The sequence below is a fragment of the Raphanus sativus genome, chromosome 6, assembly GCF_000801105.2.
Source record: "Raphanus sativus cultivar WK10039 chromosome 6, ASM80110v3, whole genome shotgun sequence".
Lineage (NCBI taxonomy): Eukaryota > Viridiplantae > Streptophyta > Magnoliopsida > Brassicales > Brassicaceae > Raphanus > Raphanus sativus.
In genome coordinates this window covers 48,421,657-48,449,179 of record NC_079516.1, presented here as the reverse complement: position 1 = coordinate 48,449,179, position 27,523 = coordinate 48,421,657, and the positions used below count along the sequence as shown (strand labels likewise).

General features: G+C 34.9%; 3 protein-coding genes across 4 annotated transcripts; 1 reads left to right on the top strand and 2 right to left on the bottom strand.

Moving 5' to 3' along the window:
* Positions 1-271: 271 nt before the first annotated feature.
* LOC108809745 (probable LRR receptor-like serine/threonine-protein kinase At1g29720) lies at positions 272-4,672 on the top strand. The gene is made up of 22 exons (XM_018581894.2): positions 272-389; positions 498-675; positions 763-834; positions 915-986; positions 1,051-1,122; positions 1,206-1,277; positions 1,356-1,427; positions 1,513-1,584; positions 1,670-1,741; positions 1,822-1,890; positions 1,965-2,036; positions 2,118-2,180; positions 2,282-2,350; positions 2,434-2,484; positions 2,562-2,644; positions 2,721-3,305; positions 3,394-3,414; positions 3,499-3,654; positions 3,717-3,808; positions 3,898-4,108; positions 4,197-4,428; positions 4,498-4,672. Exons 1-22 carry the CDS (start codon positions 272-274, stop codon positions 4,670-4,672), a joined length of 2,679 nt encoding a protein of 892 aa, XP_018437396.2.
* Positions 4,673-5,214: 542 nt separating this feature from the next.
* On the bottom strand, positions 5,215-9,660 carry LOC108809285 (protein DETOXIFICATION 15). Its single transcript, XM_018581431.2, has 8 exons — positions 9,309-9,660; positions 6,954-7,498; positions 6,709-6,795; positions 6,367-6,423; positions 6,029-6,267; positions 5,777-5,895; positions 5,607-5,693; positions 5,215-5,477 (listed from the first exon to the last, which is right to left on the bottom strand). Exons 1-8 carry the CDS (start codon positions 9,540-9,542, stop codon positions 5,394-5,396), a joined length of 1,452 nt encoding a protein of 483 aa, XP_018436933.2. The 5' UTR covers positions 9,543-9,660; the 3' UTR covers positions 5,215-5,393.
* A 2,243-nt stretch (positions 9,661-11,903) lies between these two features.
* Positions 11,904-18,667, bottom strand: LOC108805667 (uncharacterized). 2 transcript variants are annotated; one of them, XM_056989099.1, is made up of 18 exons: positions 18,536-18,667; positions 17,015-18,109; positions 16,664-16,921; positions 16,415-16,506; positions 15,788-15,997; positions 15,301-15,702; positions 14,951-15,126; positions 14,773-14,866; positions 14,603-14,659; positions 14,285-14,413; positions 14,070-14,138; positions 13,874-13,987; positions 13,609-13,770; positions 13,347-13,475; positions 13,129-13,230; positions 12,964-13,043; positions 12,736-12,876; positions 11,904-12,669 (listed from the first exon to the last, which is right to left on the bottom strand). In XM_056989099.1, the coding sequence occupies exons 2-18, from the start codon at positions 18,039-18,041 to the stop codon at positions 12,075-12,077; spliced, it is 3,837 nt and encodes a 1,278-aa protein (XP_056845079.1). In that variant the 5' UTR covers positions 18,042-18,109; positions 18,536-18,667; the 3' UTR covers positions 11,904-12,074. The 2 variants fall into 2 exon arrangements, with proteins under 2 accessions (XP_056845079.1, XP_056845080.1); XM_056989100.1 differs by having other exon boundaries at positions 11,904-12,660; positions 18,536-18,666.
* Between the last annotated feature and the right edge of the window lie 8,856 nt (positions 18,668-27,523).

The window sequence follows — 27,523 nt, the reverse complement described above, 5'->3', positions numbered from 1 at the left end:
GAAAGGGAACACCGACACATTCCAATACTTTTTGCGCTCTATCTGCAAAACAAATACAAAATCAAGGTCTATTTTGCAATTAAAAAGAAGGCGCCAGTTACAGAACATTAGCAGACAAAGTGAGACCGTCGTCCGGTTTAGCAACAACCCCATGTGTACACACTGAAGTTCATTTCAGGTGAACTTCATTCACAAGTAACACCTCACTTTTGTTAATATCGTAATATAAGTATATAACATACGTGTATGTAGTACAAGCTCGCGATCGTCCATGTCTGCAACTTACAAGCTCATGATGCTGCGTAGATATCGCCTTGTAAGAGCTCTGCTTGCACTTAGCTGCTTGTTTTGTACAGTTAATGCTGCTCCTGCTCTGCATCCAAATGAAGGTTTCAGGGTTTTAACTGCTAATAGCATTTATATTTTCTCCGTAAATTCTAACAAAACAAGATCTCATATTTTTGAAACTCTCTATTCATTGGTCTTAATTTATGCAGTGGAAGCACTCAAGGATATTACAAAGACACTTGGCGTCAAATACTTAGACCTGAGTGAAGATCCTTGTTTCACAAAGACTTTAGTGATAACAAAAAGTGTTCTCATGGAAGGTCAAAACAGCACAATCAGATGTAACTGTAGTTTTAACAACAACAGAACTTGTCACATCACTCACTTGTAATGTTTCTTTCTCAGGTTTTTGCTTATATAATTTTTATCCTTTTTGTCATCAAAACTGAAACCAAATATATTCTTCTTGTGCAGTATCCTCAAGACATTTAGCCTACCTGGAAAACTCCCAGTTGACTTTGTCAAGCTCCAGCATCTTGAATTACTGTAAATAGTTAATCATCTTTTTTCACATTCTCTTCCCTTTTTTTTCTGTTGTTGCTGACTTTGTTTCTGGTTCTTGAAAGTGACCTTTGCCGTAATTACCTCTCTGGATCAATTCCTATGGAATGGGCTTCTTTAAAGAGCCTCAAGTACATGTAAGCTCCTCTTCTTAAGGCTTCTTGTTCATCAAAGATTCATAATGTTTTTGTTTTTCTTCAGATCCCTTTGCGCAAACCGACTATCTGGAGACATTCCTAGAGGACTAGAGAAGTTTCCTAGTCTCAATTTCTTGTAAGTTTTGTCCTAATCACTTAGTGATCTTACCACATTACAAAATTTCTTGAACTGAAAAGATTATTTCATGTTTATCTCAGAGGCATTGAAGCAAACCAATTCTCTGGAACTATTCCTGAAGAGATAGGAAACTTGGTTGATATAGAAGTATTGTAAGGAGAAACATCTTCAGTTAGATTATTCTTAGTTTTATGATTCATTAAATAATGTTCTTGTTTTAATGATTCCAGAGCATTCTCTTCAAACCAACTTGTTGGAACCATCCCTGCGACATTTGCCAACTTAACAACCCTCAAGGAATTGTATGCTCATCAACACTCTAGTGATTCTCATAATCACCTTTTCTTGGATCAGTTGTTTTTAAGTATGATTCTTGATCTTTTGCAGCCGTGTAAGCGATAACCTCTTAAATGGAACCATCCCAAAGTTTATAGGAAACTGGCGCCAACTTCGGAGATTGTAAGAGTACATTTTTTTCTTGTTTTCTTCATCTAACTTGAGCTGCAAGAAATACTAAAAAAGCTTGTGTAACCTATATAACCAGAGAGCTGTATGCAACTGGCCTTAAAGGACCTGTTCCGGATTCCATATTCCGTTTACAGAATCTGAATGACCTGTAAGCTAATCTTCTTACATGAACCCTTCATCTTTTGAAAATTACTTTCAGTAAAGACATGTTTCTTCTTCATCAAACAGGAGGATCAGTGACATAACTGGAGGATTTGGCCTTGTTCCACAAATATCTAGCAAGAATCTGCAGTTTCTGTAAGTAAGGTTCTCATTATAACATATATATATTTCTCTTAAGTTTTTAGTCTTAATACTGATTACTCTTTCAGGGTTTTAAGGAACTTGAACTTATCAGGTCCGATCCCACTCAATATCTGGGAACTTCCCGGTCTCATGACTCTGTAAGTATCATGTTCATGAGTCATGACACTTGAGAAACCACACACAACCTCTTAAGCTAAGGTTTCTTTCTCCCATTATAGTGATCTATCGTTTAATAGGCTGTCTGGAGAGATACCAACAGATACAAGCGCACCAAAATACACGTTAAGTAACTCGCATTATTTTATTGTTAATATGATCAAAAACGTCTTCAGACCATGAACTTGCAACAAATACAAACTGTGTTTTTGTTTACATTTCTCAGATATTTAACTGGAAACATGTTGTCTGGAAATATTGAAGCAGGAGTTTTCCTCACTGCAAGCACCAACATGTACAGCCTTTCACTATTACCATTATCCTGTTTCTCCACTTTTTTATATATACCTACTAAAATTCACTGAAATGTCTCTGCAGTGATCTTTCTTACAATAACTTCACATGGTCTTCTGGCTGCAAAGAGAGAAAGTGTGTAATCACTCCCTTAATTGTTTAGATAATGATAGTATTTTCTTGAAGCCTAAAAGTTTTGTAAATGATCATAGAAATGTTAACACATACAAGAGCTCATATTCAAGAAACAGAACTCAACTTCTTCCTTGTTCAGGACCAAACTATTGCCACAACTGTAAGTTTCTTTAAGCATTTTTTTAACTGTCTGATTATTAAAGAGAGAAGCTATTAAGTTCTCTTATTCTTTCAAGATACCAAGTCGTTGCATATAAACTGCGGTGGAGAGGATATGGTTATAAAGAATTCTCGAGGAAGTATAACGTACCAAGGAGATAGCTATGTACAAACCGGTTCTGCAACGAACTATCATGGTAACAACTGGGGATTCAGCAGCACAGGTGACTTCATGGATGATGCAATAACTGAAGATACTTATACAGTCTCATCAGAGTCTTCGGTGGAAGCTAAACACTCTGAGCTTTATCAGACAGCACGCCGTTCTCCACTGAGTTTGTCTTACTATGCCTTTTGCATTGAGAACGGAAGCTACAACGTGAAACTACATTTCGCTGAGATTCAGTTCTCAGACACAGAACCTTACAGTATACTCGCAAAACGTTATTTTAACATCTATGTTCAGGGGAAGTTGATATGGGAGGATTTTAGCATTAGGGAAGAGGCTAATGGGACTCACAAGGAAGTTGTTAAACAGGTGAAGGCTAATGTAACAGATAACTCGTTTGAGATAAGATTGTATTGGGGTGGGAAAGGCACAACGGTCATTCCACGTAGAGGGAACTATGGTTCTCTCATCTCTGCAGTCTCAGTTTGTCCTAGTAAGTATTCAGACCAAGTATCTAACATAACCTTGGTTGGTGACAAAATCATTCATGTATCTAACACTTCTTGTAATTCTTGTTTCAGTTTCAGAATCTGAATGTGGTGGTAAGAGGCCAAATGTTTCCTTCTAAATCTTTTATTTTTACTTGGAGAATAATCATACATAATGTCTGAAGATCCATCATTTAGTTACTGTGCAGATGCTTTCTGCACAAAAACATAGTAAAACAAGAAAGTACACTCTCTTGATTGGTGTAACAAGTTCAATACTTTGTACCCTTTTCTTGTGTTTGGGAGTTCTTTGTTGGAGGAGATGTGTCAGAGAAGAAACAAAAGGAGATAGAGGTACTGTTTCAAACAAAGTTTAACACTACTGAAAATTTCTAAAAGATTTTCTCTCTTAACAGGTGCTTTCACTTTGAGGCAACTTAGAGCCGCCACAAACAACTTTGACCAAGCAAACAAGATTGGAGAAGGTGGCTTTGGATCTGTGTTTAAGGTACAAAAGATAATCTCAAAGCTGTAAACAATAGAAACTCAATGTAAATAAGGTAATGAGAGAGAGAGAGAGATTTTTTTTAAATACAGGGAAAGCTAGCAGATGGAACACTAATTGCGGTAAAACAGCTTTCTTCAAAATCAGTACAAGGAAACAGAGAGTTTGTGAATGAGATTGGTATGATTGCATGCTTGCAGCATCCAAATCTTGTTAAACTTTATGGATGTTGTGCTGAGAAAAACCATCTCCTTCTTGTTTATGAATACATGGAAAACAATTGTCTCTCTGGTGCATTGTTTGGTAAGATTCAGTTACTTGCTCAACTCTAGTTTTTTTTTTAATAGATGAAAAGTGGTTTCATTAGATCTCTGTTGACTCCTTTTTTCAGGAAAGAATAGTCAGAGACTTGAGTGGAAAACAAGGCAGAAGATATGCATAGGAATAGCGAAAGGACTTATGTTTCTTCATGAGGAATCAATGGTTAAGATCATTCACCGAGACATCAAAGGAACTAATGTACTACTAGATAAGGACCTTAACGCTAAGATATCTGATTTCGGATTGGCTAGACTGCACGAAGATGAGAAAAGTCACATTAGCACCAGAGTTGCGGGAACAATGTAAGGTTTATATATAGAAAGGTATGATATGGTAGATAATTTGAAACTAACAATGGTTCTGGTTTGCAGTGGATATATGGCTCCTGAATACGCAATGAGAGGTTACCTAACAGAAAAGGCTGATGTGTATAGCTTTGGCATTGTCGCAATGGAGATTGTCAGTGGAAAGAGCAATGCAAATTACACACCTGATCATGAATCTTGTGTTGGACTTATAGATTGGGTACTGACAAACTCTGTCTAATACACACACACACACACACACATATATATATATTCAACAGATTTAGGAGCTTCTCTTCCTTTGTGTTTCAGGCTTTCTTGCTGCACAAGAAAGGAAATTTTGCAGGAATCATAGACTCGGAGCTAGAGGGCAAGTTAGATGTAGGTGAGGCAGAGAGAATGATCAAAGTTGGGCTTCTTTGCACTAACATTTCTCCGTCACTAAGACCAAATATGTCGGAAGTTGTGAAGATGCTCCAAGGAGAGACTGAGATAAAACAGAGCATCTCGGACACTAGTGTGTACGGAGATGACTTGCAGTTCAAGCCAGCGTCAACGTCACAGTTTCCTTCAGATTACTCCATGTCTGTTACATCGTCTTCTCCCTCTTCTTACGATCTGTATCCACGTGGGCCTGACTCCATTGTTGTATAGCAACCTCTTAAGCTCTGCAAATTTTCTTTTGTGCCTTTTTTAACATTGACAATTATATGTTCTGGAGTTTTCATTTCTTTGATTCGTATATTAAACTATTTATACTCAACTAATTTCCAACCTATATAATATACTAGAAATTTTCTCTTAAAATATTATAAATGAAAGAAAATCTCCAACAAGCTGAGTAAATCACAAACACTATTTTAATTTTTATTTTATTGATGACAATAAATTAATGCGTTTAGTGATCTCGAACTAATAAAGTTTCTATATCATATTGTCATTTAACATATAGTATATAGCTTTCAGAAAACAAGAATTGTCTCATTCTCGGTTGTAGAATCCTTCACACCAGAAGAAGACTCAACTCTGCCTGTCGCTTTCCTTACCTGTCGATCGATAAACGGAAAAACGTTATAAAAAATAATCTCAGTCATCAGTCCCAAGGCATAGTAACCAAATTCAGTATAGTCAAAGAGTACTCTACTGTTAAATAACAGTAATAGCTTTTGAATTACCTCTTCATCCCAATTTGTAAGAAAGGTGATGATGGAAAGACATACACCTTGAACGATGAGTGCACATATGATTCCCAGCCAAAGCCCCTTAAATATTACAACATTTTAGTTACATAGGGCAAAGTAAGACATGAGCCAACAAAGATTCTGAGTTGGGCTATTTAGTTTACCCGACCACCCAAGTGAAAGTGAAAACCAAGTAACAATCCCACAGGAATTCCTACAAGATAATATGATCCAAGATTCACAACAGCTCCTATCTTCTGCCATCCACATCCTCTAGCAACCCCTTTTAGCCATTAAAAACCAACATACCAGAAAAATAAAGCATGATGACATGTAATAACGGTGCTTGTAAGGTGGTTTGCCCTTACTTGCAAAAAAAAAAAAGTTGTGTTTGAGTGAAGCATATATAAATTTACCTGAAAGAACACTTTGGAAGCTGTCTAGGCAATGGCCTAAGGCGAGAATCGGCAACATCGAGGCTACAAAGTTGACTACTTCCGGGTCACTACTGTATGCGAATCCCCATATCTTTCTTATCAGTATCAATACCGAACCAACTAGTATGCTCTCTAAGATTGCGATGCTCATGACCACACGAACCGCAAGTTTAGCCAATTTTGGATTCCCTGCTCCTAACTCATTTGACACCCTTGTGCTATGGGTTAAAAAGGACGGTTAACAGCAAAAGTTACATATGGTTATACTAAGTACTACTGAAGCAGCATCCATATATAAGGTTTACAGGTGTACAGACCTTGCCGCGCCACTGAGGCCAAATGGAATCATCCAGATCGTTCCTGATGTATTAAGGCTGCAAAGTTTTCTTACTAAATTCAGTCATAACAAAGAACTTAACTTGTTCAAAATTATATATAAAGAACACTCATTACAATATATTGTGATTAATGGCTATCTCATCATTCAACACTGATTGAGATATGATTTCAAGACATATTATATTATGTCTTTGGAAAGTATGCTATTTATGTCCTTACTCAAAACATTAACACATAATACTGTATATGTTCTAGTATTTATGTTCGTACCAAAGAGGTAACAATTCATAGACCATATATATATATAGATTGACTCTTACCAGATTGATAGAGAAGAAGTTTCTAAAACCGGGTTCGGAAGAAGTCCGGACGAGAGAACCAAAAATTCAAAGGACCACATCTCTAGGCTGCTTTCCTCAAACAACATCACCGATATTATTGGATTCTAATTTAAGAAATAAAGTTGAGCAAGAACAACCAAATCTCAACTCATACAAAATGTGTTGCCCAAGTTACTTCCTATAAATGAATAATATAGCTATAGGCATTTGGTCGTTAGACTTACCAGACCATAAGTGCAGAAGGAATAGCAAGCTTCATAAAAGGGATGATATTGCGTAGAGACTCCTTAGAGAAACCGGTCCAGGTCATTGAGCAAGAAGGCGAGTACTTGACGTAACAAGACAAGAGAATGACATTAAGCCAATAAGAGATCGCATTCGCCACAGCAGCTCCTCTAAACCCTAAACCAGATTTCAACACCAAGATCCAACAGAGGATCACATGAAGACAAGTGGTGACTCCAGAACACAAAACCACAGGAAACACATTGTTTTGTGCCTGCAAAAACCTGTTGAGACACTGAAGAAGACCGTAGGCGAAGATGCTAGGGATCATGAACTTGGCGTAGGAGCCAGAGAGGTGTGCAATGGCTTTGTCTTGACCAAAGAAGACGAGGAAGTGTTCTGTGTTGGCCCAAATGATGGAGAGAGGAACAGAGTAGAGTGTAAGAACAAGCATTGCTCTTTGCATTTGTATGCCTAGCATTTCGTACATCTTGGCTCCGTAGGATTGGCCACAAACTGTGTCCAACGCACTTGCTGTTCCCATCTGTTCAGAAGATCAGTGTTTTTCTTATTTATTAGGTTGCTTTCTTGCTTCACAAGTAAGCGGTCAACGGAAGTGTTGATATCATTTTATTTATAAGTTTCGAGATGATTTACCTTTCGATGTATGACATGTTAAAAAGAAAAAGAAACATTTAAGCAAAGCAAAGAACACCTTTGATTCTTTATTTTTGGCATTTTCGCTTTTCTCCTTTAAATGACAAAATATTACTATTGTTTGTTTTTGTAGCATAAGAATATAAGCCAATCAAATATGCATACGCAACTTGGAAATTCAGACATTAATGTTCCTTAGTGGCCTGATGATATATACGTAGTAGCTGCAATATACATTTTCCAAAAGAAAAATTTGAGAAAAGAAAACATTTTCCATTTTCGATGTACTTTTCTTTTATAAATTCATTTCGATATACAGTATGTTGAAAGAAGTCTTGGGACTAAATTTATAAGGGAAACTCAAAATTCTCAAAGAATACCTACCTAATATATGTTACAAATTATATACATTATTTGAAATATCCATTTGGCATGCGTCATTATTTGAAATATTCATGTTTATTTTATTTATTTATTTACAAGAAACTTTAAGGTGAAACTTATAATTTTTTTGGGCAATGAAACAAAAGCTGGTTACTAAGAAAATTTTCCACAGCCGCTGAAACTCGGACTTGCTACGTCTATCTTTAAGACGATGCTTTACCAGTAAAACTCTTTTTTTTTGCTAAAGCTTTACCAGTAAAATTACTCAAATTTATTATTAAATCAAAATAGTTTTATTTATGATTTTCTCTCGGACTCGTGATTGGTCCAGGAAGAAGCTAGTTAATGAAACCTTAAATTAAGTTCCAAATCCAACCTTTTCAACAAAAAAAAAGTTCCAAATTATGGGAAAATGCCAAATCCTGTACTGTAGCAAACTTCAATTATTGAAAATGAAATATCTCCCGAATTATAAGGAGAGAACCGAAATAAACCTTTACGAATTACCTTAAGGTTTTTAAACCCAAATTGGAGAGTTTAATGATTTTCTATTAGTTATTAATTTTATCTATTAACAATTTGTATTCAATTGCTGAGGAGAGTGAGTAAAATTAATAATTTAATTAGTTAATGTTCTTATCAGGATAAAATAGATCTGTTATTAAGGATAAACCGAGTTTTCCAAATTAAAATATCTACAAAGTGTGTGAAATTATAATTTTAAAATTTGGAGTATTAATAGGATCCTAAAAAGTAAGTCAAGAATTAATATATTTTGTAGCAAATGAAAGTGAGGTCAGATGTCTTTTAAAAATTTCCCATCTTTTAAAGACTTCAAAAGTAATCACACAACCAAGTTTCAGAGAAAGAATAATCTTTCATTGTAAATTTAAATAGAGTAAATTATGTCTTTTTTTTTCTTGAAGAATTTTGCTTGAGATTCTTGAGTAAATTATCATACTTGGTTTGTTAAGCAGATACTAAATTTTAATTATACATAACTTCTAGGTTTCAGAAAAAAATTATACATAACTTCTAAAACTGGTTCTCGCTGTTTATACTTTAGATACCCGATATATTACACCTGTACAAAAATTCATTCGTATTTTTTTAGATTGCTCAGCGGATGAATATACTTTTAACGTACGGTAACCTCTTTAATTGACTAACGATATTTTTGAACACTGCCAAATATGAGTATCACTAAAGGTAAAGAAATTAAATATGCACATATTTTTTTTTTTTTTGAATGAATGTTAAATATGCACATATTTACGTATAGAAAGAATAGTAAGAGAGAAAGAAAAACTGACGAGGAAGGTGAAGCCGGTGACTGAGGCGAAGGAGGTGGCAACAGCGGCGGCCGAGAGGGGAAAAGAGCCAAGATGTCCTACGAACATAACTGAGATTACTTGCAGACAAAACTGAAGAAGACTCACTGCTATTAGTGGTCCAGCAAGCCATAGCTGCTTCTTCACTTCCTCCTTTATTCCACTATTCTCCTGCTCAATGAGAGGCCACAACAACACATCTTCTCTCTCCTTCATTATCGCTTTGCTGCAAAGAATATTGTGTAGACTCAAGAGAAAAATAACAAACTCTTTGATCCCTGTCTTTTGGGGGTTCGTGTTTTTTTCAGTGTCTCTCAGCTGATGTGTGGAGATAGATTAGTGTGTTTATATTATATTAAGGACATAGAGACAAGTACATGTGACATATGAGCCTACGAAGGCATATCTAGTACAGTGGAAAGTTAAAAAGTCAGTAAAAGTTTTGATAGGGAGATCAGAGATGAATGAACTCATCACAATGTATTATTGGTCCCTCATTTGGTGGAATCTTTTAGATAGCAACTAAAGTAATATATGTTCTAGATGGGTTTTTTGTCTTTTTAGGTTGGTGAAATATCAAGTTGTGATAGAAATATCAGTTGTGATAGAAATATAAGATGTCTCTTATACGTTAATAAGAACTATAAAAACGGAAAGTTTCCTTATTTCATGCATCATTAGTTCAACACAAGAAAATAGCCAAGATTGAATATTTTTAAAAAATATCTTAAATTAATATGTGTGCCCGTCATAAATATTAGTATTATGCAATGTATACAGAGAGTAATCAAAGATCTCCTAAGACGCTAAAGGACAACTGAAAGATTTCTTCTCTATTCATGTATACATTATTTGTTTCTTTCGTTTTCTAGTAACTTTCACTGTCTTAAAAAGAACACTTTTTTTAATCTACCTGGTGATTGGGAATTCAGGTGATTGGGAATTCAAGTGTGGATTTGACATCTGAACAAACTTTGGGACAGTGAATTGATGGCTAGAAATAAAGAGCTGAGGGGGTCTGTGGATTGAATTTGATAGGCGTGGGTTTCTATTTTTGCGTTTTACCGTCTCTGTCTCTCGACTCTTAAGTCTTAACTAATATTTATTGAACTTGAAAGAGACATGGTGGGATACATTAGGACATATAGTTTCAGGAGCAAAACCAGCTAAAAACAAGTTTTATCTCTATTATAAAAAAAGAACACAAGACAAAGAGACGGATTGGATCTCATGAGTCATGACACCTGTAAGAGAAAGAATACTTCAGAAAAGAAAAAACGATTAAACCATCAACAAAGATTAGGAAAATGCATTGGCAATCCACGAGTCGTGGACGAAGAAATCAAAGAGACGTGTTAACCTTGGTGGACGTGGTTTAAGTTACTCGGTTCCAAACAACATATAAGTCAATAGAGCAAAAAATCTGATTGGTTCTGGTTCATCATATATTATCTTTCCTTCTTTGTAATTGCTTTTTGAAGCGTTATGACTTGGTTCTATGTAACTTTTCTGACAAAAAATAATGTTAAGAAAAAGAAACGCAAGACGAATACAAAGTTACAAACTAAAACTAAAGAAATATAATACTGATAACTAGATGGGAAAGAGATAACGTGATGTGATATTGGACTGATATATGAAGTTTTGGACATATGAGATATTGAGTTAATGTTAACTAATATGTCTAAGTTTTTATCAAGTTTCGAGTCCAAAAAGATTTATAATTAAGTGGTTCTTATTATCCAAATGAGTTGTGAAAATTAGGGTTTTAACTGTACGAAAAGCTTTTTTCTCTTGCATGTAAAAAATGTTTGTTTAAAAAACATTATTTCTCCTATATACTGAATTTTATTATATTTTAAGTATTAGACATTTAGCTTTTTCAACAAATTTAATTTTCTTATAAATAAGTTGTAATTTCATTGAAATAAAATAAGAGTTAAATTTACATTTTTGAAAATTTTGAGAGTGATTCTCAAATATATTTTCAATTATGGTATGTAATATCTGTTAGTCAATATTTTTTTATTGTTGGTGTAATTATTCTTCACGAATCAATCAAAATTTGATGCATCACATCAAAAAATATTATTCTAGAGTAAATCAGATACCATTTTTTGATTGTTGGTGTAGTTATTCTTCAATCGAATCAATCAAATTTGATGCTTTCCATCAAAAAAGATTATTCTAGAGTAAATCAAATACCATCTACAATTTCTACTGACTTTTCAATCCACGTTCCTAAATCATTTTTTGCTTTTAGATTCATTCGTTGCGAGGTTTATCCAAAACCAATTTTAGTGTATTCTTTAGGAAGTTTACTTCATAACGACTTAAACCAAAGAAAATCTAATTTCTTTAGGGTCTTTCATATAAGCTTTCAACTAATTTTCTTCAAAAAAGTTATTACGTTTTTCGACATTTTAAATTGCCCATTATTGATCGTAAAATTTGTTTTGTAAAACGTAAAAGTATAATGATTATAGCCTGAATTAAATAAATAAAATATATAAGACCAATGATATTCTGAAAATTTAATGTCACGCCAACCTTTTGTTAACTTTTACTACAAGCGAGGACAGAACAAGTCTGGGATGCTTATAATTTGATGGATCTGAAGTTAAGAATAACTTCGAAAAAAAAAAATTCATGAGCTGTTTACAAGTAAAAAAATGAACAAAAGGGTATCTAAAGTCTCAGTCAAAAATGTGGTTTTTGAATTAACTATAACTTCTACTTGCCACTTGTTTACTTGCTTTTCTTCTTACCAGCCGATTTCTTCTGACTACTCTTCTTGTACATTTTTACCTTAGTGGTGGCAAGTGCTTCCGCAGCGCTCTTTCCTTCCAACCTCTTTGTGAGCTTAACCACACTAGACATACCTCTGACTGCAACCGCCCTCTGATCTGGTCTACGGCTCATCATCTTGCGATCAAGTGGCCAATACGCATACGGTTCAAGCTTGTCTTTCCTCTTAAGATCCCCACTCGCCTTTTTGCTTGCATACTCTTTCCCTGTGTAAGCGTATCCAGACTCTGATGTCTTTAACCTCTTTTGGTTCTTCCTCGACGAGTTCACAGAGAACCTGCTACCTTTGCTGCTCTTGGCATCCGAATCTGCATCGGAGACTTCCTTCCTTTTGGCTCTCTCTCCTTCGTAAATGATAAGCCGCCCTTCCGCATCAAACTCTGCCTCTTCATCCGAGTCAGCTTTCCGTTTGCCAAGCTCACTTGATCGAAGGGCTGATCTTGTTTTGTGTCGGTCCATCAAGTCAAGCGGTTCATCATCTGACTCATCAACTTCAAGATGACTCTGCCTCGGATGTTTCTTGGATCTGTAATAACTGTCACCATCAGTTTGGCTTAATGTATATTCAAAAGCAAAATGTGTATATAACAAACCAACCAACCTCAAAGCAGATGCTTTAGATTTCAACAAAGAGAGAGCCTTGCTACGGCCATGCGGCTCCCCATCCATGTACTCTCCGTCGCTATCCTCGTCTTCATCCGCAAAATCGGAAAATATCTTGGTATCATTCCACCGGCTAGCCCTGGAAGACAAAAAACCAAGAACATGCATTACTTGACTACTCAGAAACTCCTATGAGATTATCTGTAAACTAAGTTGGGAAAGGTACTTTGATGAAGTTTCTTTTGAATGCTGAGATCTACTCATCTCAGAGCCAGCTGCATATTTTCTCTCTTTACGTTCCTTGACCTGAGATAAAACCAAGAGAAGATGTATGGTATAATACATTACCGAGATACTGAAAGCTACACAACTTTGAAAACTGTCAGCAAACCTTTCGGATGTTTGGCAGGAGTTTCATATGTTCTTCAGGCATCACAGACTTGACAGCCTCCGTGCCACATTTCTTGATTAGCATCTCCAACAGAAGCCTCACCTATTATACCAACATGACTCTTCAAATAAGAACAAGACTCCGCAAAAAAAAAACAAATTCTACATATATGTGTTGTATACAAACTAATATGTATGCCTGCCAAAAAAGTAACAAACCTTTGCCTTAAAAAGGTTTTTGGTTCCTTCTGGCCATTTCAGTAAGCCTTCAACCATACTCTTTAGGTTTGCGTGTAGTCCTTCAACGGGTGATTTAGCCACCAAAACCTTTAACAAACCTAGATTTGCCTGTTTTCCAGAATAGATTGGTTCCAAGTTTCAGAAAGAGAAAATAGTTTAATTGATGAACAAGACAAACGGCAAACTTGTAGCAACATATAGTAGTGGCTTCTTTAAAGAGAAGATAATAGATAAAACTCACTTTTGTGATTTCCTTATTTTTCCTCTGGAGGAGAAGAAAGGTTGAAGGAAGCAAATTGTAAGCACTAGCTATGAGATCGGAGAACTCATATGTCAAACGAGCTACTCCCTTAACGGCAGCACTAATCATCTGAGGTTTTTCTCCGGCCAAGCAACCAACCACCTAATGACGCGGTTATAGCAGAGGTCAACAACATTTCTTGACGCAAAAAAGAAGGGAAAAACAAAAATCCTGAAAATATGTTAGGATTAGATTTAAACAATACCATATTGAAGTAACCATGTAATTTCTCACTGTCTCCCCCATTATCCTCATCTGCGTATGCATGCCCTATCTGAACAAGCACGTCATAGGCTCTGCTTCTTGTTTTCTTATTTACCTGCAAACACAGCAGCGACCTGAATAATGATTCTTGCACTATCATAGTTTAAACACGAACAGTTTCAAGAAATGTTTAGTACCTCCTTTAAAGCAAGTATAACTTCGGGTAGAAATGAAGAAACAATGTCCTTTCTCGCCTTTAAATCATCCTGTATGGAGAAAAAAAAGACATCAGATTTAGGAAGGGTATATCCTTAACGAGAAACTAAATCCAATTCTAAGATTTAAACCTACAGTTCTATCGTAATGCATTAGGTCAAAATACAGATAAAGCTTTTAAGGTTTAGCTTCTTACCGTCTTTGACGCATAAGCTAACAGGAAGTATAAGCAATCAAGTTTATGTCGCTTGGCAGAGACATGGCATATATTGTGCATCAGCTCAAGCAACTCTTCGAGGTTCTTTGAAACAAATCCATCCGAACTCTGGCAACAGAAACATTTGTAACAAAGACATTAGTCAAAGATATATTTTAAAACGAAAGCTATGGTTAAATAGCTATGAAGGACCTTAAGAAACTGCATCAGTGTATGTATAGGGGTAATATCTTGATGACGTACAAAAAAAAATTAGATGCTTAAGCAAGAAGTCTTGAAAGGCAAGGAAATCAATACCTTCAAGATAACTGAAAGAACTTTGTACGCTTTCTTTTGAATTTGGCCCTTGGGATCCTGCAGTTTTAAGATCCACATCAGGCATATACCACTCATCCACACAATTTACCAAACTCACAGCCACACCCAGAACAATAAAATCATTAAATACAATAGATCGGTTTACAAACCTGAATTGCAGGCTTCAAAGAACTGAATACGGTATCTACTTCTTGACCATCCAAACCAGGTAAAAGAGAAACTAACAGATCAAACAACTTTGCCCTGAAATGAAATGCATATTAATAATGTCAACTTTGGCTTAGTAACTGACCAAAACAAGAAACACAACTGGAAGTGTAACACTACCTAAGGTTGGAAGAAGAATTTTTGTCGGCGGTAGTATCCACGTCCATCCCACTAGCAGAGCTTTCATCTTCTGCAATGGCAGTTTTCGTAACCATTAAAAGCTCTCGCAGTGTCTTGAAAAGTAGCTTTGAAACAGTCTTTTTCTCCGCTATTGAAGCCAAATTCCCTATCGCAGACTGAAAGTAAGACAACAAAAATTATCAAAAACTGCGATAAGCTCTGGCTTAGGTTAATGATTATCTAATTAGAGAGGGACAGAGATCAATCACACAAGAAAAAAAACATAAAGAAGAACTAATGATTATCTCTATGAAAGTCCAATATCCTGCCATTTTCAGGTTGTCAGTTACCTGAAGAGAACCGCCATCATCTTTGCCAGATTCATGAAATATCTTTGACAAAACATCCAATAATTTAGGAGCACACGACCGTATAACTTTCAAATTAGCTGCCGCACTGTGTGAATCATAACGAGCACTAGCTCGAACCAAAGCAGGACTTGCATCACTGACAGGTACATCCTTACCCTCCACAACTTCCTTATTCTGTTGAATCAGAATATTCAAACTGGTCCATATAATTCCACGGGTTTCAGCCTGCGTTTGAAGAGCTCCACACAATATTCGCCCCAGATCCTCAAAGCTCTCCATGGTATCCATAGGATAATTACAAAACGAAGGTAACAAAGTCCATAGTGAGTAAACGAGAGAATCCACACTCCTAGATGCTGCAGTAAGACCTTGTAGCTTGAGCTGCCATCAAAAACAATTAGCAATAACATTAGAGAGTAGTAAAAATAAGGAAAAAATTATAATGCGGGTAAAGATTAAAATTCACCTGTTGAGCTTTATGGCTCATTGTTTCGACCATTCTAAAAATAGTCTCTGTGAAGAAACTTAGCCGTCCTCCGACTGTGTATTGCTTCAGAATTGGGAAGAGCCAAACGTTTACCTCAGACAGATCACTCGCCTCAAGGTTTAAACGCACAATGTTTAAAAATGTGTCAGGTCCCATAGCACCAAGGGCTGATCCTACACACTCATGCAACTGGGGATCGCCAACAAAGATAGCACCAGTCAAACGAACAGTCAGGAAAATATAAGATGTAGCAAAACTAAGTTCGGTCTAGTACATGTTGCATCTTATATCGCAGAATCATTCATTTCTATCTAAAATGAGCACGCTCACATATAAGTTCTCCATATCTATTTCGTGTACCAGCAACATAAGAGCTACCATCAAGTCATTACAGAAGCAGAAAAAGGCTGCACACGAAGTGTAGCCAATAGACTTTGAAGTTTGAAAAGAAATCAACAGAGTCCAACATATGTTGACATAATTTCATATGCTTGCAGCATGTTATTGCTTCCCACAACTCGCTATATAGGTAACATAACGGTAAAGAAAATTGTATTCCGATCACAAGTGACATAACTATCTCAAGAGCTAGAAGGGTATCGTTACCTGCTTCCTATAAGGAAAGCCTTCATCAGGTAAATTTTGCATATCTGATAGGTCCTGGAGGGTCTTCCTCATAAAATATGAAGAAGCTTCCCCTGAAAATTGAATAAAAGAGTTATCACATGAACAACTAAGCAGATAATTGTTTTAAAAAAAAAATCCTGAGGTACAAGAGTAAGTACTCAGAGCAGAGACAAAGAAAACAGCTTCAACAAGAATAAACAAGTGACAAGAGATTAACAAAAAAGTTACCTAGTTTATTGAACATGGTCGAAACAACTTGAAAAGCCATGTCCCAGACTGAATGGTACTTGTAATCAAGCAAGCTTTCAACCGTTGCACACAGTTTTTCAATGACAGTTGGACTAGACTTCTTCACATCCAAGTTTGAATTCCGGATTCCGTTGACGCCTTCTCTGATCAAGCATTCATCAATGCATGAACATATCAAACTCTTCAAAGCATCTGTTGCTGCAAAGATTGCCTCCTCGTGTTCAGAGGCAATAATATCTGCGAAAGGGAAGCACAAAGACCATGGCAACAGTCAGATAAACCGCATTGACAAGAAAAGCAGAAACCAAAAAAGCAGATACAAGAGCATACCTTTCAGACCATTGAACACACTAGGAAGTTTAACCACGCAAACATCTCTGTTTAGAGAAAAAGCCCTCATCATCCCAACTTTCAGCAAGCGTGCTGTGGAAGTCATGGCATCAGCAGACGTTTCAGGCGCCGAGAACAGTACCGCAGCATGATACAACACTTCGACCAGCGCCTCAACTGGAACCTCAGATGTTGGATTCAGACAAAGCGCGTTTAAAGCGTCTATCAATGGCCTTGTAATGAATGCATCGCGAGTAATCATCAGCATCTTAAAGCCCTCAATCACGGTAGCTATATGTTTCCTCGACATCAAGGCCAAGCATTCTCTCAGAGTGCTGAGCAGGTAGAGCACTTGCTGTGCCCCCCTGGCTCCTTCGGCAGAAGGAGCTTCCGACTTATGAGCGAGGTCTAGATATCTCTGGAACAGTTCTGCAATGTTTCCACTGACTGATTGACAGACCTTTGTACCACGAGACTTCTGTAGAACATCACGGAGACACGAGTTTGCTAGCTTTCTTACCTTGCCATCTGAATGAGTTACAAGATTCAGCAAGGTGCTGTGGGCTTCAGAGACTTCATTCCCCAGCAGATGAACTAAACACTTCAATGCCGAAATCAAGCACTCAGGCGTGGCTGATCTTAGACGCAGAACGCTGAGGAGGAGACGCAAAGCCAACCCGTTCCTCTTCAACACTCCAGCTGAGACTTTAGGGAACACAAGGGAAAGGATGACAACATGTGGCTGGATGACATCCAGAGGTGGTTCCTCCAAATTTGAAGCAGACAAGAGGCTGTCTAGGGAGCTGCATGTGGCGGCGAAGTAAGCCACGGGTGTCCGGCTATGTTTATCTTCCGCTAGAGCTTTTGATAGCTCGTTGATAACAGCGCACATGTTTTTATAGTCTGGCTGTTTGGATTGTGATAAGCGAGAGAGCATGAACTCCCCAAAATCACCGGATACAGGCAGGTCTGGCTCTGAGGATGTGAGGCACAAACCGGTTTCGATGTCAAGACACAATGAATCCATAACTAGGTTCCGTTTCCTTGACTAGTCGTCTAGTCCCAGGTTTTGTTCAGCAATCACTTTTACTCTAACTGAAAAAAACATTGGGAAGCTTATGAGACTCTGATGAGATGCGAACCAAGAAAAGACAGAACCTTTAATCAATGCAATATCATGCGATTGTACAAAATCAAAAGCTGAAAACAATCTTCGAGATTCCAGAGGAGATGAGAAACAATTAAAGACAGAACCTTTAATGCAATAATCATGCGAATGTGCCTAATCAAAAGCTGAAAACAATTATCTGTAATGTTCATAACAGACTGAAACTAATCATCAGAACATGTAATGATAAAAAGAAACTAAATCCACCCTGAATTGTACAAAGATCACACAGATAGATTGAACTGTATTGGTCTCAGAAAAACATAACACAAGCGAATAATAAAGCTTCGAACTTTACATTGAAACCGAAACAAAGAGAGAATTAGGAGGATAGAGTTGGTCGAGTTTCTAACCTGGATATAGCCAAGGAGGAGAGCCTTCCGTGGAGTTTGTTGCTCTGCTTGAAGATGGGTGACTCTGCACAAGTCTACTGTTGGCGGCAAGTCTTTTAGGGTTGTGTGACGTCTCTGTCAAACCGAAAATCAAAAAAACAAATCCAGGGTTTAAGGTCTAATCCAATTTTCTAATTTTTAAATCGGTTTTGACCATAATATTGCGGTTGAACCGGTTCAACCAACCGATACAGGTCTTCTTCATCTAAATCACAATCAAGTAACTTAATATTATTTGAACGAACACACGAACTTTAAAATATTTTCACGATCATATGCATGTGTTTCTTTCTATATTATTAATCCGTTTACATGGTTATATACTTATATTTGTACCAAAGTTAAACAGAAATTGTGCAGATCTAATCTAAACCAAAAACATTAATCAGCTCATTCAGTTTTGGCTCTAGCCTGAAATGAAACAAAACCTCTATGGACTACTAGATTGCATCTAAAATACATCTCAGATTCTCGGCTTGTTTCATCTGCTTCTCAAACTGTGTCGTAGGGGTCCATGTTGGGTTTTGATTTGGGTCATTTAACGAGGCATGTGTAATGAATTCTTGTTACATAGAGGATGGGCCCTAGTGAGATATTCAATAACAACACACATTTATATCCGTACTTAAAATATCCCCTATATATTAAAGGAGAAGCATTTTTAAGGCTTTCCTTAAACGATTTTGCATTTTTTAGACTTTCCTTAAACGATTTTGGTGAGAATGCATGAGAAGGCTCGGATCCACGTGTCACTCTGTGAGGGAGTTTAAGAAAAACGGAACATTTAATTCTTTGCTTTGTTTCCTTATTTGGATCCATAAGAAGAAACGTAACCCATTTTTTTTTCATTCATGCGAAACATTGTCAATGGATCCCGAGCAGCACATTGCCAATGGATCCGAGTCATTTTTGCTGTCTTCTGCCAATGTTTTCATGCGAAACACTTTGAGGATTCTTGTGTGTCATTGCCAATGGTTGAGTTTGTGTTTCATTGCCAATGGTTTCATGCGAAACACTTTGAGGATCCTTCAATCTCGACGATTCAAGGATCCGAGTCTTTCTTGCCGTCTTCTGTCGCGTCTTCTTGAGTTCGAGATCGATGAGGCAGCCCTTAGCGTAGACGAGGATGACAAAAGTTAGGGAGAACATACAACTGGCTTGAACTTCAGTTGTGAAGGCGAAATCGTATGAGTTTGCCGTTTGTAAACAGGGAGAGCTAAGGGACGAGCAAACAAGGAGAGCTATGAGAGAGCTAAGGGACGAGCAAACATCAGTCCCGAGTATATTATATAAGTTGCGTTAAAGGACGAGCAAACAAGGAGAGCTATGGGAGAGCTAAGGGACGAGCAAACATCAGTCCCGAGTATATTATATAAGTTGCGTTAAGGGACGAGCAAACAAGGAGAGCTATGGGAGAGCTAAGGGACGAGCAAACATCAGTCCCGAGTATATTATATAAGTTGCGTTAAGGGTCGACGTATCTTAAACTCCATAAAAAAAAAAAAAACCCTTAGACATTTGATAATGCCGACGATGGTCTCATAATTTGACAAGGTGATTGCTCTGAAACCTGGTAAAACGATCTTGAAAATAAGATATTACTCGGGTTTCAGTTTTCATTATATCTTACAAGACTATACTCGGGTTCGTTTGCTGCGTTGGTGATAAGCCATACGCGATTCAAAGGAAGTCTTGCATTGTGATCAAACATTTGCTGCTATGGTATAACAATAGTTTTGCGTTGTGCATGTAAAGTTGCTTGCGTTCAAAGGAAGGCTTGCGTTATGCATGTAACGTTGTATGCATCGAATTGAATCAGTAAAAAAAATATAAATTTTGTTCTTGCTTACCATATTTACCTACTAAATATTTTTCTTGCTTACCAAGTCTCAAATATGTAAAAAAAAGTTAAATATCTAAACTTCGACCTTATAAGATATCTATTTAACATAATCTAATTTTGCATTTACTTTCGTATTTCTTTCTTATTAGCAATAATATTGCAACTATATAAACTAAAACACTATAATTACTTTATTAAAAACAGAGAGAGATGAAGCCGAGAGAGAGAGAGAGAGAGAGAGAGAGAGAGAGAGAGAGAGAGAGAGAGAGAGAGAGAGAGAGAGAGAGATTTGGTGTTTACGTTATACCCAAAAGTTTACAGTTTAGTGTTTAGGATTTACCCAAAGGTTTAGGGTATATCCAAGAATTTAGGGTTTAGTGTTTGGATTTTTACCAAGGGTTTAAGCTTTGTCCAAGGTTTAGGGTATAGTGTTTAGTGTTTATGATTTAATTTTTTTCTGACGGTTTTAAAATTGTTAAAAAATTTCATCTTTTGGCAGCTACTAATATTTTTCATTTATTTTAAAACTTCACAAATTATTATTATTTTATTTATTATATTTAAAAAAAACTGTACATTAATTGGCAAACTATGATTAGTTGGTAAATCACCTAAGAAAAATTCATGATAAAATATTAAACTAGATCCTATATAAATCAAAATTGTGGTAGCTAAAAGATAATCAATGAATTAAAAGAATGTTTACATTTATTTTTCTCAAAAAAAAAGGTTTACGATGAAGGGGATACCGAGAGAGAGAGAGAGAGAGAGAGAGAGAGGAGAGAGAGAGAAGAGAGAGAGAGAGAGAGAGAGAGAGAGAGAGAGAGAGAGAGAGAGATTTAGTGTTTAGGGTATACCCAAGAGTTTACAGTTTAGTGTTTAGGATTTACCCAAGGGTTTAGGGTATATCCAAGAATTTAGGGTTTAGTGTTTGGATTTTTACCCAAGGGTTTAAGTTTTGTCCAAGGTTTAGGGTATAGTGGTTAATGTTTATGATTTACTCTTTGTGACGATTTTAAATTGTTAAAAAAAAATTTCATCTTTGGCAGCTACTAAATTTTTTCATTTATTTTAAAAACTTAACACAAATTATTATTATTTTATTTATATATTTTAATAAAACTGTACATTAATTGGCAAACTATGATTAGTTGGTAATTCACCCAAGAAAAATTCATGATAAAATATTAAAGTAGGAAACATTCCCATATAAAACAAAATTGTGGGTTAAAAGATAATCGATGAATTAAAAGAATGTTCATTTTTATATTTCTAAAAAAAAAAGGTTTACGATGAGGGGATACCGAGAGAGAGAGAAGAGAGAGAGAGAGAGGAGAGAGAGAGAGAGAGAGAGAGAGAGAGAGAGAGAGAGAGAGAGATTTGGTGTTTACGTTATACCCAAAAATTTACAGTTTAGTGTTTAGGATTTACCAAGGGTTTAGGGTATATCCAAGAATTTAGGGTTTAGTGTTTGGATTTTTACCCAAGGGTTTAAGCTTTGTCCAAAGGTTTAGGGTATAGTGTTTAGTGTTTATGATTTAATTTTTTCTGACGGTTTTTAAATTGTTAAAAAAATTTCATCTTTTGGCAGCTACTAATATTTTTCATTTATTTTAAAAACTTCACAAATTATTATTATTTTATTTATTATATTAAAAAAAAACTGTACATTAATTGGCAAACTATGATTAGTTGGTAAATCACCTAAGAAAAATTCATGATAAAATATTAAACTAGATCCATATAAATCAAAATTGTGGTAGCTAAAAGATAATCAATGAATTAAAAGAATGTTTACATTTTTATTTTTCTCAAAAAAAAGGTTTACGATGAAGGGGATGAGGAGAGAGAGAAAGAGAGAGAGAGAAAGAGAGAGAGAGAGAGAGAGAAGAGAGAGAGAGAGAGAGAGAGAGAGAGAGAGAGATTTAGTGTTTGGGTATACCCAAGAGTTTACAGTTTAGTGTTTAGGATTTACCCAGGGTTTAGGGTATATCCAAGAATTTAGGGTTAGTGTTTGGATTTTTACCCAAGGGTTTAAGTTTTGTCCAAGGGTTTAGGGTATAGTGTTTAATGTTTATGATTTACTCTTTTGTGACGATTTTAAAATTGTTAAAAAAAATCATCTTTTGGCAGCTACTAATATTTTTCATTTATTTTAAAAACTTAACACAAATTATTATTATTTTATTTATTATATTTTATAAAACTGTACATTAATTGGCAAACTATGATTAGTTGGTAATTCACCCAAGAAAAATTCATGATAAATATTAAAGTAGGAAAACATTCCCATATAAAAAATTGTGGTAGTTAAAAGATAATCGATGAATTAAAAGAATGTTTTTTTCTAAAAAAAAAAGGTTTACGATGAGGGGATACGAGAGAGAGAGAGAGAGAGAGAGAGAGAGAGAGAGAGAGAGAGAGAGAGAGAGAGAAGAGAGAGAGAGAGAGAGAGAGTTTGGTGTTTACGTTATACCCAAAAATTTACAGTTTGGTGTTTAGGATTTACCCAAGGGTTTAGGGTATATCCAAGAATTTAGGGTTTAGTGTTTGGATTTTTACCCAAGGGTTTAAGCTTTGTCCAAAGGTTTAGGGTATAGTGTTTAGTGTTTATGATTTAATTTTTCTGACGGTTTTAAAATTGTTAAAAAAATTTCATCTTTTGGCAGCTACTAATATTTTTCATTTATTTTAAAAACTTCACAAATTATTATTATTTTATTTATTATATTTAAAAAAATGTACATTAATTGGCAAACTATGATTAGTTGGTAAATCACCTAAGAAAAATTCATGATAAATATTAAACTAGATCCTATATAAATCAAAATTGTGGTAGCTAAAAATAATCAATGAATTAAAAGAATGTTTACATTTTTATTTTTCTCAAAAAAAAAAGGTTTACGATGAAGGGGATACCGAGAGAGAGAGAGAAGAGAGAGAGAGAGAGAGAGAGAGAGAGAGAGATTTAGTGTTAGGGTATACCCAAGAGTTTACAGTTTAGTATTTAGGATTTACCCAAGGTTTAGGGTATATCCAAGAATTTAGGGTTTAGTGTTTGGATTTTTACCCAGGGTTTAAGTTTTGTCCAAGGGTTTAGGGTATAGTGTTTAATGTTTATGATTTACTTTTTGTGACGATTTTAAAATTGTTAAAAAAATTCATCTTTTGCAGCTACTAATATTTTCATTTATTTTAAAACTTAACACAAATTATTATTATTTTATTTATTATATTTTATAAAACTGTACATTAATTGGCAAACTATGATTAGTTGGTAATTCACCCAAGAAAAATTCATGATAAAATATTAAAGTAGAAAACATTCCCATATTAAACAAAATTGTGGTAGTTAAAAAGATAATCGATGAATTAAAGAATGTTTACATTTTTATATTTCTAAAAAAAAAAGGTTTACGATGAGGGGATACCGAGAGAGAGAGAGAGAGAGAGAGAGAGAGAGAGAGAGAGAGAGAGAGAGAGAGGAGAGAGAGGAGAGAGATAACTACGATCCACTTATGCACTTATAATAATAACATAACATGTAGTATATGAATTAGACATAATGATACATAGAGATTGAGAAAGAATTACAATCTACTTATATTATACTAATAGCTAGACGGGTAATATATGAATCATATGAATGCCCGCACGCATGATATGATCGTAATTACCTTTTATCCTTTTCAAAAAACTAAAATGTTTATGATGAGAGAGAGAGAGACTTATATGTGAATAAACCTAAATGAGTAAGATACAAAGATACAACGAGAGTGAAATATAATTATGATCCACTTATGCACTAATAATAATAGCTATACATGCAATATATAAATCATATCGATGCCCGCACATGCATGATTTATTATTTCATATTTCAAAGTATATGATAATAATTTAAACCTCAAAGTATATTGAATTAAGTAATGTCTAAAATGCTTATAGTTTTGAACCACAAAAACTGAATGGAGAACAAATTTAGTTTTAGTAATACATATAAACATATGAATTGTATTTGAATAATACATATTTATATTAATAATACATAAAACATCTGAAGACCAAATTTAGTTTTAATAATACATAAAACATTTGATTAGATATTAATAATATTTATACATAAAACATAAGAATCGTATTAATGCCCGTGTGCGGGCATTAATACGATTCGTATGTTTAAAATAAAATATATTAAAATCTTAATCTTATTTTTTAAAACACTCATCAATACTGATAAAATCTGAGAGAGAGAGAGAGAGAGAGAGAGAGAGAGAGAGAGAGAGAGAGAGAGAGAGAGAGCCATAGAGAGATAAACAAATTGAGTTCGAGAGTAAGATAAACACACAAAACCCAAATTCCAAACTATATATATATACTTTCTAATATTTTCGAAAAATTGCTGATCTAACCATCTCATTCCGCGCAAGGCGCGGGTTACTACCTAGTATAAAGATTATTTGGACAACTGTAACAAAATTAATTATTAAATTTGTACAAAGGAAATTAAACTCAAAGTCAATGAGTCATCAACACGAATATAAGAAAGAGTAACCTAAAGTACTGTTCTGTATATACGGAGTCTTATATTGTAGTCATATTTGCAAGATTCCTATTAGACTATCCAAAATTCCAAATATTGCTTGCTTAAACCACAAGGTTCAAGAAACACAGGAACCTAACCGAAACATCAGCCATTGGCCAAGGTGCCGCTCACGAAAATAGATTGACAAATTCATCTTACTTTATTAGATATCCATGTGACATTTACGTGCGTTTTAGATTAACCAAAATAGTAAGCAACGAATAATCAGGATAAACCCATTAATTTGTGCTTCGTTCCGTAGCCAGCACACCACCATAATTTCACAGTAAACACAAGAATATACGTATAACGTATAACGTATAACTAAACAGCTACATATTCCCTTCACAAAAAAATACAATGTTTATATTTTTCCTACGTAAATTCATACGTATACGCATGTGGTCGCACACATACATAAATGAACTCAATATTAATATTTAATGTATTTTCAATAAGTCTTCCCATATATATGAAATAATTTTAGCCCTCGCTCATGAGACCCTGCGACATATATTTAGACTTGACATCTTAGAATGTTAGAATAAGTACAACTGTACAAGTTATTGTATTATAAACATCGTGACAAGAGTCCTTATATTTTGACCTTTTCTGCCAAATACTTACATTTAGACTTGACATCTTAAATGCAAGAACAAGAGTTCTTACATTTGTGCAAGGGTTAGCATACGCAAAAAAGAGCTCTTGTCACAAGATTTGTGATTATATAAGCTTGCCTCCATTATAAATAAATAATACTACTTTCCAATCCATTTGATTCATTGAAATGATTACTCCACCAAGAATTTAAAATTTCATAGGAGAATATTCGCATTTCAAGATAGATCTGGAAAGTATGGCCTACGGGGGCTCCGCTGGTTCTCAGATCCAAAGTCTTTTTCCCCAAAATACAAGTATGTTTATATTGTTTTCTTCTTATAATCTTACAAACAAATAATTGGACGGATTTGTATGATTGGATTGATGACACAGTACGATTGTACAAGACAGCAGATGATAGTGCAATAGTTAGAAATTGTGGTGATATTTTTTACATAAGAAATCCATTAGAGATATCAGGGTTATGTTGCTAAAAACAAGAAAAAGATATCAGTGTTAAAAATGTTAATTGGTTCATTCAACGTAGTATAACAACCCTGATTTTTACAGTTGTCGGATATTTGAACTTAATTTTCTTGCACTGGCATATAATCTTTTAGCCTAATTCTATTGATTTTCTCTTTCTAAAAAATACCGTAAACCTAAAAGGTGTTTAACTTGAAAGTCAACCACTGACAACTCAAGGAAGACTTTTGATCATAAATATATAGGTGCGAAATGAATAATACGGAATACCTAGTTTGTGCTCCGTATAAAAGTGAGTTTATTAATTAATTTCTGTGATAGATCCCTAACGCCTAATACTTTCCAGCCTGATTAAACTCTTTCATTATGTTAATATCGCCTAGTATTAGGTCTGTTGTTTAGTTGATTGTTCTGCTTGCATTGAGCTAATCTTTATACTTCTAACTATAATTTCGTGACTTTTTGTTCTATTTTGCATGTTTATGATTTTGTTATTGTTAGTCTTTTAAGACCCCCCCCCCCCCTAAAAAAAAATGGTGTAAATGAATTATGAACCCATCTCATTTCTTGGCATTTCAATGAGTATTTTCGATTCCACTCAGTTTCTTATTCCAAATAAAATTTGAAATAAAAATTTCTCTGACTACTTCATTTTTATTCTATAATAGAGTAAAACAAATTTATTCTATAAACGAATTAATATATTTATTTTTTGTTCAATACATCATTTTTCAAAATAGAGTAGAAAACTACAACTCTATTATAAAACAATTCTTTTTTGAATAGAAAATAGATTTTTACATTGAAAATGTTTTAAGGTATTACAAACTAGTCATTGTAGTTTGTAGGATCTCTAAATTATATATGAATACAACCTAGTGGCTAGAGGTTTGTTTATGCTTTTATAAATTTAAATTTTTATTTGATCTTCATTTAGAAAGTGAAGTCACTTTCACTTTTTTTTTTGATGTAACAACTTCACTTTGTCATGTTAATACAAGAAACTATAAATTTTAAACTACCACTAACGTTTGAATAGTATTTGTATACAGTGCCAAAATATTAAACACTACGCGTGGGCCGAAAGCAACGGAGCCTGATGTGTCTGTACACGCAGAAGTCTAGATTCCTTTTTTCAGTAAAACACACAAAAGGTATTGTTTCCAACTTCCCGTATATTAATTCTTCATACCTTACCTTCAAAATCAAACCAAGTTATCAACAAATTATTATATCTTTCCTACATTCAGTAGTGTAGAATATACGAACCGACACCGCTTGTTAAAAGTCTGAAAGAGCAAGAATAAGTAGATTACATATTGTGATCGATTCAAACAAACTCATTTCATTAAAAAGATTTAACTTTCCATAGCTGAAACTGGCTCGACCATGTAGTTTTGTGTGGCAATCTGCAGTTATTTGTCATGTACAAAAC

What these genes read in the sequence shown, in the direction of transcription:
- LOC108809745 (XM_018581894.2), top strand. Translation starts at nt 272, where the DNA reads ATGTCTGCAACTTACAAGCTCATGATGCTGCGTAGATATCGCCTTGTA. An exon ending in ACTTGTCACATCACTCACTT is followed by an intron (nt 676 to 762) that starts GTAATGTTTCTT and finishes CTTCTTGTGCAG; the next exon opens with TATCCTCAAGACATTTAGCC. An exon ending in TGCAGTCTCAGTTTGTCCTA is followed by an intron (nt 3,306 to 3,393) that starts GTAAGTATTCAG and finishes TTCTTGTTTCAG; the next exon opens with TTTCAGAATCTGAATGTGGT.
- LOC108809285 (XM_018581431.2), bottom strand. Translation starts at nt 9,542, where the DNA reads ATGAAGGAGAGAGAAGATGTGTTGTTGTGGCCTCTCATTGAGCAGGAG. An exon ending in TCACCGGCTTCACCTTCCTC is followed by an intron (nt 7,499 to 9,308) that starts GTCAGTTTTTCT and finishes TCTTCTGAACAG; the next exon opens with ATGGGAACAGCAAGTGCGTT. An exon ending in ACTTCTTCTCTATCAATCTG is followed by an intron (nt 6,424 to 6,708) that starts GTAAGAGTCAAT and finishes AAAACTTTGCAG; the next exon opens with CCTTAATACATCAGGAACGA.
- LOC108805667 (XM_056989099.1), bottom strand. Translation starts at nt 18,041, where the DNA reads ATGGATTCATTGTGTCTTGACATCGAAACCGGTTTGTGCCTCACATCC. An exon ending in GCTTTCCTTATAGGAAGCAG is followed by an intron (nt 15,998 to 16,414) that starts GTAACGATACCC and finishes GGCGATCCCCAG; the next exon opens with TTGCATGAGTGTGTAGGATC. An exon ending in AAAATAAGGAAATCACAAAA is followed by an intron (nt 13,476 to 13,608) that starts GTGAGTTTTATC and finishes TCTGGAAAACAG; the next exon opens with GCAAATCTAGGTTTGTTAAA.